We start from the raw sequence: 16,503 nt of genomic DNA, 5'->3' as shown, positions 1-16,503 counted from the left end.
CTTTGTCGGAAAGGGAAGCGTCTACTTCCCAGTCCAGCCCGGGACGTTCCCGCGGGCAGCTCCGCGGCATTGCGGCTGCTGAGCTCAGCCCGGCGCCTCGGGCTGCCGCCGCACCGGGCCAGGTGAGGCTGCCAGGACAGCCCTGCCCGGGGCGCGTTTCGCTAAGCCGCACACGCCGCCCGCCGGGAGCGCCGCTGTCACCTGGCGCCAGCACAGCTCGCCTTCCGTGTGCGCCCCCGAGCCGTTGCCTTTGTCCCGGAGAGGAGCGGGCCGGCCCGGGGCGGACAGAGCGGGCCTGAGCGTCAGGCAGCGAGACAGGAGGTGGGCGAGGCCGCCCTTCTCCCCGCCCCGCCAGCCATCGCTGCGTTCCCGGGGGAGTCCGGGCCGACGCGGCCCCCGGGCAGGCGGCACCGGGACGGGCGCCGGCACTGGCCGCGGCGGGACGGTCGCCACGGCAACGAGGGCAGTGAGTCGCCCTGACGTCACTTCCGTGCGAAGCGAGGCGGGGCGGTGCGCACGGAGCCGTCATGGCGCTGTCGCGCGCGGAGCGCTGTCTCGCGCTGCTGCTGCGGCTGCTGTCGCGCGCCTGCCTCGCCCTGCTTGCGCTGCTGCCGCCGCCGCGCGCCGGTCCCGCGCGCGCCGGCCCCGCGCGCGCCGCTCCGCGCGCCGTCCCGCCGCCGCGGCGCGCGCTCCTGCTGCTGCCCGCGCGGCGCCTTGCGGAGCTGCTCCGCGCGCGGCAGGTACCACCCGCGGTCCGGGGAGGGGGAGCGGGGGCAGCGGGTCTCTGTCCGCCCAGCGCCCGCGCCTGACGGCGAGACCCGCTGTGTCCCGTGCCCAGGTGGCGTGCGTAGAAGTGGTGGAGGCGTACGTGGAGAGGATCAAGGAGGTGAATCCCCTCATCAATGCCCTGGTTAAGGACAGGTGAGCTGGAGGCAGAGAGCACCCTCGAGGAGACAGTGGCTCCCCGCCTGCCTCCCTTCGGGCCCGAGGCCCGGCCGCTGTACTCCGCCGGGGGCACGGGGATCCCCGCGCCGCCACCGCAGCAGCGCCGTGCCGAGCGCCCGGCGGCGGCTGGACCGGGATGCCGCTCCCGGCTCCGGCAAACGCTAAGCAGTCTCACTTCCCTCACAAGCTCCTGCAGCACTTGAGGTCCACCCGCACTGCGGGGACCCCGCTGCTCTCTGATCCAGCGCCTGAACATCACCGGGTACTTTGTTGCAGGTTCGAGGAGGCCCTGCAGGAAGCCCGGCAGGTCGATAAGCTGCTTTCGGAGGGTCCTGGCGATGACTGCCTGGAGGAGAAGTTCCCTTTGTTGGGAGTTCCCATCACCGTTAAGGAGGCCTTTTCTCTCTATGGTGGGTTTATCTTTGTGCCTCTCCAGGTCTTGATGTGCTCCCCAGAGTGGTGGGTGGCTGTGGCAGGTGCTTGGAGGGAAGTACTCTCCCTTTCCCTGGTTTGCACCAAGCTCTACCTGGGCTTCTGCATTTGTGTTAAGTTGTAGCACACAGATGCTACAGAGCTTGAGGTGCCTCAGAGGAGCAGCCCTCACTGGGAACCTGCTTCCTGCAGCTCTGGGTCGTCCCGGGGCACTGGCCCTGATGCCTCCCTCCTGTTGACCTTGGCACCACAGGGATGCCCAACACCTCTGGCTTGGTCAACCGCCGCAACGTGATTGCCACCTCCGATGCCACTGTGGTGTCACGGCTGAAGCAGGCAGGTGCCATCCCGCTAGGTGTCACCAACTGCAGCGAGCTCTGCATGTGGTACGAGTCCAGCAACAGGGTCTACGGGCGGACCAACAACCCCTACGACCTGCAGAGGATTGTGGGCGGCAGCTCAGGTGAACCCCAGCACCTCGGCACGGTCCTGCATGAGCGGCAGGTTAAAATGCATAAGGGAGGGAAGAGTTCCAAGTCTCTGCACACAGCTATTAACGTGTCCCTGGGCTCTTGCGGAGCTTACAGGCCTCTTTCCTGGGCACTGCTGTAGGCTGTTGGGAAGTCTAGCTGCTTTGCCTCTTCTGAGTGTTTCATCTGGCATTGCTTCAGCTTGCTCTGTTGTACTTTGGCAGGAAAATCCCTTTGGCCCACGTTCCCCAGCTATCACCAAAGCCAAGGTGTCCGCCACCCCTCTTGCTTTTTAGGCCCTCACCCCTCCCTGTGAGGTGTTCCTGCTTTCCTGGAGGATTTGCACCATAAATCTATGGTTTTTGCCATGTTTTTTCCTGTGCAGGTGGGGAGGGCAGTGTCCTGGCAGCTGCCTGCTCAGTCGTAGGTGTGGGCTCTGACATCGGCGGCAGCATCCGAATGCCCGCCTTTTTCAATGGAGTCTTTGGCCATAAACCCACAACAGGTAAGGTGGGTGCTGGGGTCTCCTCCTCTTCCCCACCAACAGAAAGGCCCTGAGGTGGAATGGGGGCTGTGAGATGAACCCCTTCAGGACACCCCTGTGCTGGTCTCTGGTGGGATTGCTGTAAGGAGTCAGGTAGCCTCTTGCATGGGACAAGCCTGTTGAGGAAGCATAGCTGGGGTTGGCAGTTGGGAAGCTTTTGGTGGCAGAATGCCAGGCACACGGGAGACAGTATTGCAGGTATTGCATCCTCAGCATGGGATGTTTTTACAAGGTTGGGATCTGCTGGGATGTTTCTGTGTCCTTCAGTGTCCTGACTGGTGCTTTTCCTCCCATCCCCCCCACCCCATGAACCTTGCCATCAGCACTTGTGGGGTGTACATTCCCTTGGGAGCCTTGTCTCCCTGTACCCAAAGACCCCCCCAGGAGGGCTGTCCCCATCTGGAGGCGATACTTGGGGTAGTATCTGACTTCTCTGCTCTCAGGGGTGGTGCCCAATGACGGCCAGTTCCCAAACGCTCATGGGGTGCGGACCAGCTACCTGTGCACGGGGCCCATGTGCCGCTACGCAGAGGACCTGGAGCCTGTGTTGAGAGTCATGGCCGGTCCTGGGGTCAGCAAGTGAGTTGTTCCCACTGCTCCAAGCTGCTGAGCTGGAGTCAGCAGTTCTCTGGTCCTTACAATGTATGAGGCCTTTGTACAAGACAGGTCTGCAGCCCACCCAGTATGCTTGTTACTGATTTCCTTCCTCTGCTGCTGGCTTCAGCAGGACCTTGGCTGCCGGGACTGCCCTTCTCACCACCCACGTGCTCCCAGGAACCAGCAGCCATGGGCAGACTGATAGGTCCCCCTTCACCAGTGAGCTGTTTCCCAGCTCTGTCCCACACACACACATCCCCGGGCTGGCCTTGCCCCTGGGTATTACAGCACCTTTTTTCCTGTTGAATGAGGAGTTTTCCATCCCCACACCATGGCCAGTTCAGTTCCTTCAGTTTTTGGTCCATGCAATCAAGTGCAACCATGCTGCATGCCCGTGAGGAGCAGGGCAGAGATGGGGCACATGGGGCAGTCCTCCTTTTTGCCACAGCCTGCACACAGTTGCTCTCTCCATTACCAGTTTGCTTTTTCCCAGGCTCTTGTGCAATCTCAGGCTTGGCTGAAGCCAGGGTTTTTAGTCACAAGGTGCTTCTGGAGAAATGAGAACTTTCCCAATAGAAACTTGATGGGACTGAGGGGGCAGGTGAGCAGCTGGATGCGTTGTGGGCAGTAGGTGTCTGTGTCTTCAGGGTCTCACCTTGCAACTCTGGGGGACAGAGCAGGGTCTCTTGAGGACACATAACAAGTGTGTGAGAACATCTAGCAGCTGCAGAGGAGCTGGGATGGGTTTGTGACAAAGCATCATTCCTTTCCCAGGCTGAAACTGAATGAGAAAGTGTCACTGGAGAAAATCAAATTCCACTGCATGGATCATGATGGCGGGTCCATTTTTGTATCACCTGTGAACAAGGAGATCTTGCAGGCCCAAAAGAAGGTAGGAAGCAGCAGAAGATGGTACTCATTGGGGTGAGCCTGAAGATGGAACCTGGGGAGACCAGTCAGAGGAGCCCTGGGGAGGGGAAAGAGCTACTTTGTGTGTGGCTCCTGCAGGAGCTGGCAAAATGAAGGGCTGGGGAGGCAGCCTTGCATCTCAATTCTTTGCTTTCAGGGGTTAAAAAGTAGAAAGAACTTTTTCTTCTTCAGGGCTAAAGAAGACATAAAGGGAAGATCTTGTGAGTAGGTCCCCTTACTCTCTTCTGTGTAGTTTCCATGGGCTGATGGCAGGCATCAAATCTTTATGGAAACAAACCCATCCTTGCTCTTCCCTGCAGGTGGTGGAGCACCTCGAAAGTGACCTTGGTGTCCGGGTTCAGCATGTGGCAATCCACAAGATGAAGTACTCTTTCCAGATCTGGTCAGCCATGATGTCATCCAAGGACAGTGAGGGACAGGTGTGTCAGAGTGAGTTGGCAAAGGCACAACTTTGGAGGCATCAGGGAAGAAACAGCTGTTTGGGGCCAGCTGTGGAGAGCTGTAGGCTTCCCAAAGCTGCCCAGGGGCTTTCCCTGCTCCATGTACCCCCCCAGTCTTCCTTTCACCTTTTCCTAAAGTTGCACAGCACTTTCACCCTTACTATCCTGTGGGTTGAGGCCCTGGCTCTCAGCAGAGGAGCAATGTTGTAATCAGGAGGGGGGAGGTTGTTTTGGCACATTGACCTTTTTCACGCATGTTGGTAAATCAGCCAAGCAGGGGGCATCCTGACTTGCTCTTTGCCCCATGCTGTGTCTTCTGACTTGTAGTCTGGGATTAACACCCTTTGGGATGCCAGGATAGGCAGGGGACTTGCAGCTTTCCAGCAGGAGGCCTGCTTGTGTAATTTTTCCCTGGCATTGCCACTGCTGTGCTATGCTATGTGCATGCAGGAAAGTACTTTGTAACAAAATAAACTTCTGGGAATGTCATTATTTATGCATTCCTGGCACAGAGGCAGTGATGAAACAGCCCAGCCCCACCACACCAAAGGAGGGCTTGTCTGGCTCCTCTGCCTCCTTCTTTCAGGTCCAATTGCCATATCGCAGGAGGAAATGCCTCTGGAACATTATCCTGTGCATTTTGTCAGTTGGGTGCTGCTTTGGGGGCTCTCCCTTCTCCTTTCTGTCTCTGGCAGGGAAAAATACCCCTGCTGCTGCCCTGAATCAGTGTCAGAGCTGTGGAGCACCTGATGGGCATCTCCTGTGTGAAAGCGAGAACACCTCACATTGGGATAATGGGATAACTGAAGTTTCACTGTCCATTGCCAGCTTGTGCCTGCCTGATGCATGTTGGCTTTGCTGACAGGGGGAGTGGGTGTGTTACAGGAGGCACAAAGATTCACCGACCTGCTGGGGGACCATGGGAAGCCAGTGTGGCCTCTGTGGGAGCTGATGAAGTGGCTCGTGGGGATGTCTTCTCACACTCTCCCAGCTATCGGTAATGCTGGCAGGGGCCCTGGGAAGTGCAGGGTCAGTGGTGGGGTGGGCAAATTGTTAAATGCAGATATTACCCTTCCAATGCCCGGTGAAGGAAGTCGGGGTTTGCCCTGAGCAGCTTCAGCCTAGTTTTGTAATGACGCAAGCTCAAGAGTGTGGATCTTTGATAAACGGGAGTTGGTACCTTGGGGGAAGAAGTGAGGGTGATGGAGCTGGGGGCAGGGTTCACTTCTGCTGTGAGCCACACCAGAACTGCTGGGGGCTCAGAGGGCTCTGTCAGGGTCTGCACCGATCTTGTTTCATAGCAGCAGGTACTAGAGAACCCTAATTAGACCCTAATGCAATCTAATGAGTGCTGGGGTTGTTCTGCCAGCTCTGCTCGACCCCACTGGCTGGAAAAGCTGGAAGGAAGGGGCAGGCTGAATGCTTGTCCCTTGGCGGAGCTGGGGGAATGCTGCCAACAAAGCTGTGCTAGGGGCAATCTGCTGTGGCTACTGGCAGGAAGGGGTACTTGGGGGTGCACCCCAGAAGCACGGGATGTTGCATGTGGCTGAGCATTGTGTTTCTGCCCCACACAGACCACAGTCCTCTCATACACTCTTGTCCCCATTTCTACCCTTTGCTGCAGCCCTGGGACTGACAGAGAAGCTGGTGAACCTCAACCTCAGTGGGAAGGCCAAGCTGGTGAGCATGGGGAAGAGTCTACAGGAGGAGATGGAGGCACTGCTGGGGCCGGATGGGGTGCTCCTCTACCCCTCACACCCCACCATCGCCCCCAAGCACCACTCCCCCATCTGCATGCCCTTCAATTTTGCCTATACAGGTGAGCAGCCCTGGCTCCTGTGGGGTTGCAGCTAGGGCTACCAAAATGATCTCCCTGTGGCAGGAGTGTGGGCTGGCAGCTGGGGTGTTGTATCCAAAGTGTTTGCTGCACAACTCACCGTCAGCAATGCAAAGAGAGGTGTCTTGTTGCTCCAGAGAGTGGAGTGAGGATTGTCGTGCTTCATACTTTGTGGCATCTTTTACCTTTTGCCAAAGGTCCACAGCAGAGCAGATGTGACTTCGTGTGTGATACTGGGTTTAGCAGGAACCTGAGACCTGCCATCTCTTGGGGTACAGTCTGGGGCCCCTTGTGTCATTCCCATATGGTCTGAACACCTTAGTGCCAGTGTCAGTGCTGCCTTGCTTTGTGGAGTGATGGAGGGCTGCTGCCTGGCACAGGAATGTCCCAAATTTGGCATGCCACAGTGTGTGCCATCCCTCATGGATGCTGTTTATACACACGATGTGGGCACTGCGAATCTCTGGCCAATAATGTCCCTTGTCACCATGTCTCTGCACTGCTGCATGAAGCACCAGCTCCCAGGATTTTGGTGCTGTGTATGGCAGAGCTGACTGCCCAGGATGGGAGAGCCAGGCAGTGATGTATCCCTGTCTTTGTGCTCACTCTGATCTATCCACCCTTCTCTCTTGCAGCCATCTTCAATGTCCTGGGCCTGCCGGTGACACAGTGCCCGCTGGGGCTGGGCAGTGAGGGGCTGCCGCTGGGCATCCAGCTGGTGGCAGCCTCCTACAATGACCACTTGACACTGGCAGTGGCCCGGTACCTGGAGAAAGCCTTTGGAGGATGGGTTTTGCCAGGGGAAGTTTAACCTTGGGAGACAGGGACAGAGGCAGTGACAAGTGCTGATGCTTGATCCCATCACAGCACTGCCTGCTCCCTCCGCATCCCCCTGCACCCTGCTGGGAGTGGCTGGTGGTGCCTTCAGTGCAGGAACAGCTGGACCGCTGCCACTGGAGTCCTCATCCCTGTGGCACCCTCTGTCAGGGAGAGACCTGCCTTTCCCGAACCCCTCAGGAGCCCCAGTGCCACAGTCTGAGGATGCCCTGCCTGCAGTGGGCACCCACCCACCTTTTCCAGACCGTGGAGTTGGCCAGCTCTGTAACCTTTCTGCTTTCAAAGCGCTGAGTGAGAGCTGGGCAGAGGACGTGCTTCCAGATTTCAGGGGGCAGCTGTGCAGCACCCTTCGGGGTCCTCCTTGGCCTGACCCTACCCACAGGGCTTGACTGTGCCTGCTGCACTCAGGCTTGCTAGCCCCCACAGTCCTCCCAAGCTCCTGCAGGCTTCCCCCCACTCTCTGATCAAAAAGGGAGAGGGGTTGAGGGGGCTGGAGGAGCCATAGGCCTGCCTCACCAACAGTGCTTTGTGGGCAGGTGGGTGCTGGGCTCTGCAGTGTGTGCAACTGTCAGGCACAGCTGGGAGCATTTCAGCACCGGCAGTCAGTGAGGTATTAAAGAGCCTGTCCAGTCTACTGTCGCTGTGTGTCCTTTTCCTTGTGGCTGTCTCCCTGCCAGCTCCTGCCAGGCCCCAGCCCCATCTCTACCAGGGATGTGTCAGGGTTACCCAGCACTGCTGGCCATTGAAGTGGTGCAGGGACAACAGTGGAGATGATGGCATTGACCTCCAGGGTGGCTCTTGGCCATAGGGCTCTTGTTTTGGAATGCTCAGGCCAACGGTGACTGCTGGGCCCTGGGCAGAGTTGAATGGTGTTTATGAGCCCCACAATGCTGATGTCAATGGCTCTGTTAGTCTTGCAATGGTTGTGCAGTTCTTGGGAAGCACACGTTCAGCTGTGTTTTGTCCCAGGGGGCTGCCAGAGGCCTGGAGCTCTTGAGGTGATGCAGAGCCACATGCAGGTCCCTCATGGTCTCCAGGGCAAAATGAGGGGCCCCAGCCCTCTGTGCCCAGCCTGCAGCATTGGTCTTGGCAAGGATAAAACCTACTACTGGTTTTGCTGGGATGTCCTGGCCTGTGTCTGCCCTGCCGTGTGTCACCCCTGGCCTGAGCCCTTGCTCCTTTCTGTCCCCATGCCAGTGATGGTCTGTGCAGGGGTACTGCAGGATGCTGGGATGGCGTGGTGGGACAGGCTGTGCCTCAGCTCTGGTGTGCAGAGGGCACTGCTGAGCACCCATGCCCAGCTGGGATGTTGCTATTGAGGAAGCAAGGAAGGAAAAAAACCAAACCCTGGCTCAGCAAAGGAGGTACAAACCACCCAAGTCAAATCACTCCTCCCAGCGTGGTGGCACACGTAACACGAACTGTTCCCCATCTGGAGGAAGCCTGGCAGCTGAGCAGACCGTGGTAACGCTTCCAGTGAACACTTGGAGCCAAACGTGAGCTTGCTGAGATGAGGGTGTTGTGTTTAGCAGTGTGGTTGGTGAGGCGGGTTTCTGGTACAGCAGTCGGGCAGAGAGGAGATACTGGATCAAGGCTGGGGGGAGTGCTGGTGCTTCAGGGTAGTGTGGCCATGGCAGAAGGGGAACGGATGTGCTGGGGTTCAGAGGGGGGCTCGGGACTGGCCTGCAGTCACCCTCACTGCTTCAGGGAAGCATTGCCTCCCTTGTACTGCCTTCTGCAGTGAGAGCAGCCCTGTCCCTGCCTGTACAGGCAGCCGGTCCTAGGGCCTCCATCAGTTCCCCAGCTCTGTGCCTCCATAAGCCCCAGGAACAATGCTGGAGGCTCTTTCTCCCTCCGGGCAGAAATACTGCCTCCTTCAGTCGGCTCTGGTGCAAAGCCAGGAGGGATCTTGCTGGTCTCAGTGTGGGGGGAATCCCTAGGCCGACTGCCTGTGCTTCAGCTCTGGTGTTTCAGAGGTCTCACCTCAGCCCTCACCCACAGTTTGCAGCTGCATGTCCCTGCTTGTTGGCTGTTCCTCCTTGTCTCTAGCTCTTAATCCTGCAAGGGACAGAGAAAACATGGGGGCAATGTTTTGTACCCACATGCTGAGGTGGTTGCGCTTGTAACAGTGAAAAGAAATGGGAAGAGTGAGAAGCAGTGACAGTGGTGAGCCAGCCCCACTGGTGTCCCATCTGGTCAGGGGTGCTCCCACCCCTCTGCCTCGGGAGGTGGCTGTGGGCTCCCCACCTTCACGGGGGAATGTGTCCCCACAACCACAAGGTTGGTGTTGGTAGCCTCATAGCCCTTGCATGTCTGCTCCAGGAGAGGAAGGTTACCTCCATGACCGGCAGGAGCAGGGCAAGATTCCTGGTGGCTGAATGGTGGGGCAAGGCCAAGGTAAGAAGGGACTGGCCATGTGCAGGTGCCCAGCCGGACCAGCCTCTGCTGTGGTTCACAGTCTGAGGTCTCTGCTTACAGCCCAAGAGGGTCCCTCATTGTGCCCCATTTTTCCCTGTGGGTGATGTCACACATGGTGCCCTCCCCGTACCAGGGAGTCTGTGGGATGGCTAGGGTTGTCGTGGCAGTGGTGTCACAGGTTGTCCCAGTGTGAGTCATGCCCAGAGCTGTGCTGAGTCACCTCCCCAGTGGCATGAGCATCAGGTGAGAAGCTTTCTCAGACCTACATCCTGGTGACAAAGGCAGTGTGGCTTCTCACCACGGGGTGCCAGAGGTGGGTGCAACAGAAGATTGCTGCACACGTGCATAGTGCCATAGAAGTGTAGCAGCCGCCCACTGTCCCTGTGGGTCCACTTACCACCACAGCCCTGAGGGTAACTGCCCTGCTGCACCCCCAGAGTGCAGCAGAAGGACTCCTGCCCTCCATAGTGGACCCTCTGTGCCACAATAGGCATGTGAACTCCATGGAGTAGTGTCACTGGCTGAAGCTTATGTTTTTAATTTTTTAATCCCAGGTCCCAGCAGCCCATCATGTCTGTGGGTGGCAGAACAGCTCCAGCACACCCATCCATTTCCATGGTCCCCGGCACAGCTGCGTAGTGCTGGGGCAGCTGGATGGGCTGTGGTCAGGATGAGCCCTGCCCTGCTCCTGCTGCTGTCCCTGGCCAGCTGCTCCCTGCTCCAGGGTAAGTCAGTGCTGAAGCTGTCACCACAGTGGGGGGGGGGGGGGGGGGGGGGGGGGCAGCTGCAGGGCAGGAGGAGGCACAGGGGCACCTCTCAGACCTGCTGAAGGTACCTGTGAAGAGGAGAGGCCCAAGTGGTCATCAAGAAATGATGAGAAAGAAAACCCCCGGGTCAGCAGCAGCTGTGTCAGTGTGTTGTCTCTCCCGTTTTGTCAGCTGTGTCTCTGCTTTGGCAGAAGCATGGAGAGGATGTTCTCAGCGTGCAACCAATTGCGGGGGTACAGGTGCTAAGCACCTGCTTTGAAGTCAGTGTTTGCCCATGTCAGGATGAAGCTGGGGAACCTGTGCTACAAGGGGACCATGCAGGACACTGCTTCATACCCCTCTGCTCCCTCCCCAGGGATGCTACTGAGGCCACGGCATGTCAGGCTGGAGGCAAAGAACTTCCATGTCTGGCTGCACTGGGAGCCAGATCCCAGCTCACCCAGCTCTGCCACCTATGAGGTGGAGTGGAGGAACAGGTAGGTGGGGAGGAGGGGGTGAAGAGGTCTGGTCCTCTTACACCCTGGCAGAGGCTGCTGGGGACCCCTGGCAGCCAGAGGACTGTTGTTTGGCAGAAATGCCACAGGGTAACAGAGCAGTGGAGTTGGCAGGGATTGGCTTGCCCTACCCCTGTACATGCAAGGTCAGCTCAGGGGTGTGTCCTGGTGCGTTTTGAACAACTTCAGGACAACATCCCTGGACAGCTTGGTCCCTTTCCTGGTCACCATCCCAGTAACAAAGGGATTGCTTTTGGACTGAGGTTTTGGATTTGGTTTTTTTCCCATTATGCTAAATGGGATTTCCTGTATTTCAGCTTATGTCCACTGCCTATTGTATTTTTGCTGGGTACCACTGAGAGGAAGGCTCTATCTTCTTGTGTTGATAAGACCCCCCCACCCAAAGTCACCTTTCTCTGAGGCTCAAGCTGTCACCACTTGCTCAGTTTCCCTCGTAGCACAGAGCCTCAACAGCCTCAACTCCTTGGTGGGTTCTCCCTGCCACGGCTGCTTGTTTTCTCATTGTGGAGAGCCCAGGTCAGGGCATAGTGCCAGATGCCATCTGTCCCCAGGAAGGAGTCAACTTGCTGGTGACCCCCCTCCTCACACATCCCAGGCACGCTGTTGGCTGATGTCTGGGCTTTCCTGCACTGTTCAGGAAAGCAGGGCAGGAAGGCGGTGACTGGGCAGCCCTCCCTTTGGGCTGGCAGGATGCTGAAAAGAAGCAATCCCTGTGCTTTCTCCCTGTGCAGAACCTCGAACTGGACCAAGGCAAGTGCCTATGGGGGGAAAAGCAGAAACTCCTGTGTGTGTGAGCTGTATTTTGACAGGATTCATGACATCTACTGGGCACGGGTGAGAGTGGTGGCCGGAGGTGAGCAGTCCGAGTGGGCCAGTTCCAGCGAGCTGCAGCTGTACAGAGACAGTAAGGACTGTGGAGCTTCTCCAGTTGGGCTCTTCCTGGGGAGCCAATGGGGAGAGGGAACCTTGGAGAGATCTGATGGGATCCAGTGGGAAAGCATACTAGGATACTGGAGGGAAAAGAGTCAAGAGCCCTAACCAGAGGAAAGGGATGAGGCAGAGCTGCTGGAGGATAGCTGGGTGAAGAGCAAAAGGACAGAGGAGACAGTGAGGTGATTGGTAGGAGGCCCCAGGCCAGCAAGGCACAGTGAGAATTTGGGTCTCTGGGAAATGCAGCGAGATGGGGCGGGAAAGAGGATATGCCTCCAGGCTTGGCTTTTGAAAGGCTCATCTTCCTCCCCTGCCATGGTGTCCTGGGTCAGGGCAGATTTTGGAGAGAACCCCCAAAGGGCTCCTCTAGGAAAGCAGATTCAGTCAGCCCCTCCCCCCAACCGGTCCGGGAGAAAATACCTGCTTGGAGAAAAGTGGAAAAAACCTGTTTATTAAACAATAAAACCTAAATAATATTAAACTATAAAACCCCTTGCTGGTCCACAAGAGATGACAAACTGAGAAAGTCCCCTCCCTGGGTTGCAGTTCAGCTCACCCAGTCTCTGATCAGCCCCTCCGGTGCTGGAAATGCCGCTGCCCAGGCCCGGCCCGGTGGCCACAGATGGAGCTGCCGGTGCTCTTCTGGGTGTTCAGTCCAGAGCAGATTTAGACAGGTCCAAAGAAAAGGGAAAAAAGAAAAAAACCCACAGTCCATGGAACTTCTTTGTCTCAGCTAGCTGAAACTAACTGCAAGCAAAAGAGAGCTCTGTCCCGCTCTCTGTTCATCCGCAGACCACACAGTCCAGGAGCGGGAATGTGGAGGAGTGAGTGCAGTGTCTGAAAACAAACTGCACGCTTCTTCTCTCCCCCCTTCACTCTCTGGAACAAGTCTTAAAGGTGCAAAACTGATTATTCAGCATAAACAGAACAAGACAACTGGGGATAAAAGCATCATAAAGTCAATGCAGGACACATGGTCTGGGATGAAGCTGGCGGAGGCAGGTGCAGGCAGGGGCAGACCCTCCGGTAATCCATTCATCCTGACTATTGTGTTTGCCTGGTGTGGGAATGTGCCTCTTCTCAGTCACACACTGGCTGTTCTGTCCATAAAACCTAGCAGTCTCTTGGAGCTAGAAAATTTTCAGGACCCTCCTGTGACCTCTATCAGAAGGGTTGTTGCAATAAACAAAATCTGTAAGATAATGGGTTCTACACTGGTGGTTTGTGTTCCCTTGTTCATTCCCTCTGCATCCAGCTGGCATGGAAGTGGGTGCATTCAGTTAGAAAGTGATTGCTGGCCTTGGCAGTCTCCAGGCCCTGGTGGATGGCTCAGGGGTGAAGGTCTCAGCAGAGGGAGCCGGTGGTGCCACAGGTCAGTCAGTGTGAAGAGGAGGCAGAAGCAGTGCTAGCTGTCATGAAGATGTGGTGGCTGCCATTCCTAGAGTTGGTTTCAGAGCACAAAGTGCCATCAGGCAAGACCCGAGGAGCTTCTGTGCTCTGAGAGGGGAATGTCAGACAGAAAAATATAATTTCTAGAGAAACAAGATGTCTGCCTTCCTTTGAAGGCCCTAATTTTTTATTTTTTCCCCTTCCCTACAGCAATTGTTGGCCCCCCCAAGTTGTCCTGGCTACTCCAGGACCAAATCCTCAGTGTAAACATCATCACACCACCCACTCCCTACCAGAGAAGAACTGGTTCCTACAAGCCGGTCAACAGAGTGCTGCTGAAGCTGTGGTATTGGCTGCACCTGTACGAGGGGGACCTGCTTGTCCAGCAGGTATGTGTGGTAGCTGGGCAGGGCCCAGAGGTGCAGAGCTTGCACAAGCTTTCCTGGTGCAGCAAAGCCTCCATCTCAGGTTGTAGTGGTGTGGGGGTGCCTGTGCTGCAGCCCTGCCCACACCTGGCTGCACATGCAGGTGTCAGGTGCTGTGCACCCCCAGTCTGGGGCTCAGCAAGGCAGGAGACCACTTCCCTCCCCTGGGTAAAGAAGAACTGGACTGGTTCTGTTCAGATGAAAGGTGATGCCACAGGTGTCAGGAGATGCGCTGGGACCTGAACACCTCCTGGGGCAAAGAACTGAGTATTGGAGGTGCCTGGGAGGAGGGACCATGGGGCAAGTGGGATGTTGAGGCTGCACAGAGCAGTGGAGCCATGCAAAAACCCCATCTCCAGCTTCTGTGGCCACCTGTTACATCTGCTTTCAGGTGCCCTGCAAACAGAGCAGGAAGGAAGTGCCTTGCACCTTTGGGCACCTGAAGCCCAGCACACAGTACTGTGTCCGGACGGTGGCTGCAGACATTGCCAGGGAGCGGAGCCAGGAGGCTGAGCAGTGCCTGGTGACTCCAGCAGGCCCTTCAGGTGGGAGGACTCTCACCAACTCATCTGGCATCTCAGATCCTGCTCACAGCACAAACCTGTGTGGAGGTGTGAATACCTCACCCCCAGCCACTGTGGTCAGGGTTGTGGCCCAGTGCTGCCCAGTGGGGACCTCTCATGGAGATGCTTTCTTGTCATCTGCCTTGGGCTTGCCTCCTGAAATGTCCCAGCATGACACGGATGGGAAACACTGACAGAGGGTGGGGTGGGGTGGGAGGGATGTGTTTGAGTGACCCCTCAGCCTGCTGCGATGTCCTGGCAGGCTTTCCATGGGTCCTTGCTGTGCTGAGTGCCTTCTTCCTGCTGCTGCTACTAAGTGTGGCCGGGATCTGCTTCATGAAGCTGCATGTCTTTCCCAATCCTCCAGAGACCTGCCTCCCAAAAGCACTGGTGAGTGACGATCCTCCTCCAGCCTCCACCTGGTGTGTAGCCATAGCCAAGCCAGGGTTCCCTGCATTTGCAAGAGTTCAGCACCTCCTTTCCTCCAACTCTCACATCACCAAGCCCATTTTGGTACCCAGGTGCCTCCCCTGCCATCTGAACCACTGTCCCCCAAGAAGAAGGTACTGGTGGAGGGCATTGGCCAGCCATGGGGCACAGCAGAGGATGGGGTCTCAGGCAGTGCAGCCCTTGGTGTTCAGCATCGTTTGTCACAATCCCCTAGCTGGCAGGACTTTAGCCAGCTGAGGCCGACCATGTCACTGCTTTTCTCCTTGTAGGCTCTCCAGAACAGCGAGCTGAGTGTGGCCATGCAGGTGCTTCCACTCCAGCTTGAGGAGGACCCACTGGCCCTGCTCCTGCAGACTGTGCTCCCCTCCCACGGGCCACCCACAGCTGTGCAGGCATCAGCCACGGTCCCACAGCTCCTACGAGGCCTTGTCCAGGATGTGAGTGGCTACTGTGCCAATGGGTTTGGCCCAAACTGCACTGAGGGAAGGGACCCGTCCTGCACCCACAATCAGCTGGGGCATGCCTTAGGTTCTCAGGTCCCCTCACAGCTGGAGAAGGATGGGGAGGCAGGTGATGGGGATGATTTGCCAGAGCAGCTGGTGCTAGTGGGACTGGCTGGACACAGCTACATAGGTGATGGGGACAGCCAGATACCTAAAATATGGCTCCCCCTGCACCTTCAGCTTTATTCTAAATGCCAGTGCCCAGTCCTGGGAGCAGACAGCCACCTTCCTCTACCCATGCCAAGCAGAAGCTGCAGCCAGGAGTACCTGCAGGAGAGTCTGGGCACGGCTGGGCACTGGATCCGGCTCAGCTCCGTGAGGCTCCTGCCCAGTGCGGAGGCAGAGGGAGGGCAGCGCCTCCGTGCTCCCCAGCCCCTGCGTGGCGGCGGGACTGAACCAGAACAAGACGACAGGACCGCGCAGCGAGGCTGCCCGGAGCAGGCAGAGCCGTGTCTGTGCAGCCCCTGCCAGCTGCCCTCCTCGCCCCGCAGCGTCCCTGGGGCAGTTCCCTTCCCCGGCTACGAGCCCCGTGCCCCGCCTGGCAGCGAGCCTTAGCGAGCGGGGCCGCCTCCAGCGCCCAGCACAGCCAGGGCGCCTCCCCGAGCTCCCCGGGCGGGACGGCTGTCTGTCTGCCCTAACCTGCTGGGGCAGGGCTGGGGATGGGACCGGGGCAGGCTCCAAGGGCAGGCACAGACACATTCCGGGCACAGCCGCCGAGGATCCGCCGAGCACGGGCAGGATCAGAGCTTTCCTCTGGGGATTTGGTGCTCTTGAGACACAGCATAAGGAGCATGGACCAACACTGAACCCCCAAAACTTCTTATCTAGAGATCTGTCTGCATGTGTGCATCTATGGTATTAATTAGTATCTATACTAATGTAACACTTATATATACATATATATTTATAAAGTTCTTTAATGAAAAAATGTTGGGGTTTTTACTTCTGTGGAAATTTTGATTCTGTGCTGGAGTTGTTTTTAAATATCACTAATTTATTCTAGAAAACTGGGCTCTCTATTCATTGTTTCTGTGTTGTAGACCCAGCACGACCCTTCCCTGTGCAGCAATCAGGAAAGGCATGGGGTAAACTTGGGGTTTTCCAGGCAGAAAACTGCACCCACAATCTCTGTCTTGCTCTCCTGTGGGAAAAGACTGGTTTTTAGCACCATGGGATACATTTATTATTCCTCTTCTGACACTGGGGTGATTTATGGCTGAGAAGCCCTGCCCTGCGGTTCTCCCTCGGGATGTGTTTTGAGGCTGTGCCTGAAGCCACAGAGGCCAGGGGAAACCTCCTTGTGCTGTCTCACAGGCTGGCATCAGTGGAGTCAAAATGCAGTGACAAATCCAGGCTCTTGGACTCACAAAAATTACTCTGGATCTGGGAACAGGTGAGAAACTGGTGTCTAGTGTCCTGGCAGCTGGTGGAGGGGATGGAGGTACAGTGCTGCCAGTCTTAGGGAGCCTTTGGGGCTGTGCAGGGCCATGTTCAAACCCTGTGAGTCACTC

The 16,503-nt window shown here is 57.2% G+C and overlaps 1 protein-coding gene across 10 annotated transcripts; it reads left to right on the top strand.

The window, feature by feature from the left end:
• Positions 1-511: 511 nt before the first annotated feature.
• FAAH2 (fatty acid amide hydrolase 2) lies at positions 512-15,999 on the top strand. 10 transcript variants are annotated; one of them, XM_059859517.1, is made up of 18 exons: positions 513-740; positions 839-921; positions 1,222-1,355; positions 1,631-1,840; positions 2,233-2,352; positions 2,835-2,970; positions 3,763-3,880; positions 4,218-4,337; positions 5,244-5,355; positions 5,983-6,177; positions 10,005-10,175; positions 10,573-10,693; positions 11,464-11,636; positions 13,262-13,440; positions 13,868-14,021; positions 14,302-14,429; positions 14,759-14,926; positions 15,191-15,999. In XM_059859517.1, exons 1-18 carry the CDS (start codon positions 528-530, stop codon positions 15,545-15,547), a joined length of 2,892 nt encoding a protein of 963 aa, XP_059715500.1. In that variant the 5' UTR covers positions 513-527; the 3' UTR covers positions 15,548-15,999. The 10 variants fall into 10 exon arrangements, 9 of the variants coding, with proteins under 9 accessions (XP_059715498.1, XP_059715500.1, XP_059715499.1 ...); XM_059859516.1 differs by having other exon boundaries at positions 15,173-15,999; XM_059859515.1 differs by having other exon boundaries at positions 512-740; positions 14,759-15,999.
• The last annotated feature ends 504 nt before the right edge of the window (positions 16,000-16,503 follow it).

The sequence above is a fragment of the Haemorhous mexicanus genome, chromosome 14, assembly GCF_027477595.1.
Source record: "Haemorhous mexicanus isolate bHaeMex1 chromosome 14, bHaeMex1.pri, whole genome shotgun sequence".
Lineage (NCBI taxonomy): Eukaryota > Metazoa > Chordata > Aves > Passeriformes > Fringillidae > Haemorhous > Haemorhous mexicanus.
This window is presented reverse-complemented; position numbering and strand designations above follow the sequence as displayed.

Excerpts from the sequence above, each read along its gene's own strand:
- FAAH2 (XM_059859515.1), top strand. The coding sequence starts at position 528 with ATGGCGCTGTCGCGCGCGGAGCGCTGTCTCGCGCTGCTGCTGCGGCTG. Across the intron at positions 922-1,221 it reads AATGCCCTGGTTAAGGACAG|GTTCGAGGAGGCCCTGCAGG; the intron begins GTGAGCTGGAGG and ends ACTTTGTTGCAG. Across the intron at positions 4,338-5,243 it reads CCAAGGACAGTGAGGGACAG|GAGGCACAAAGATTCACCGA; the intron begins GTGTGTCAGAGT and ends GGTGTGTTACAG.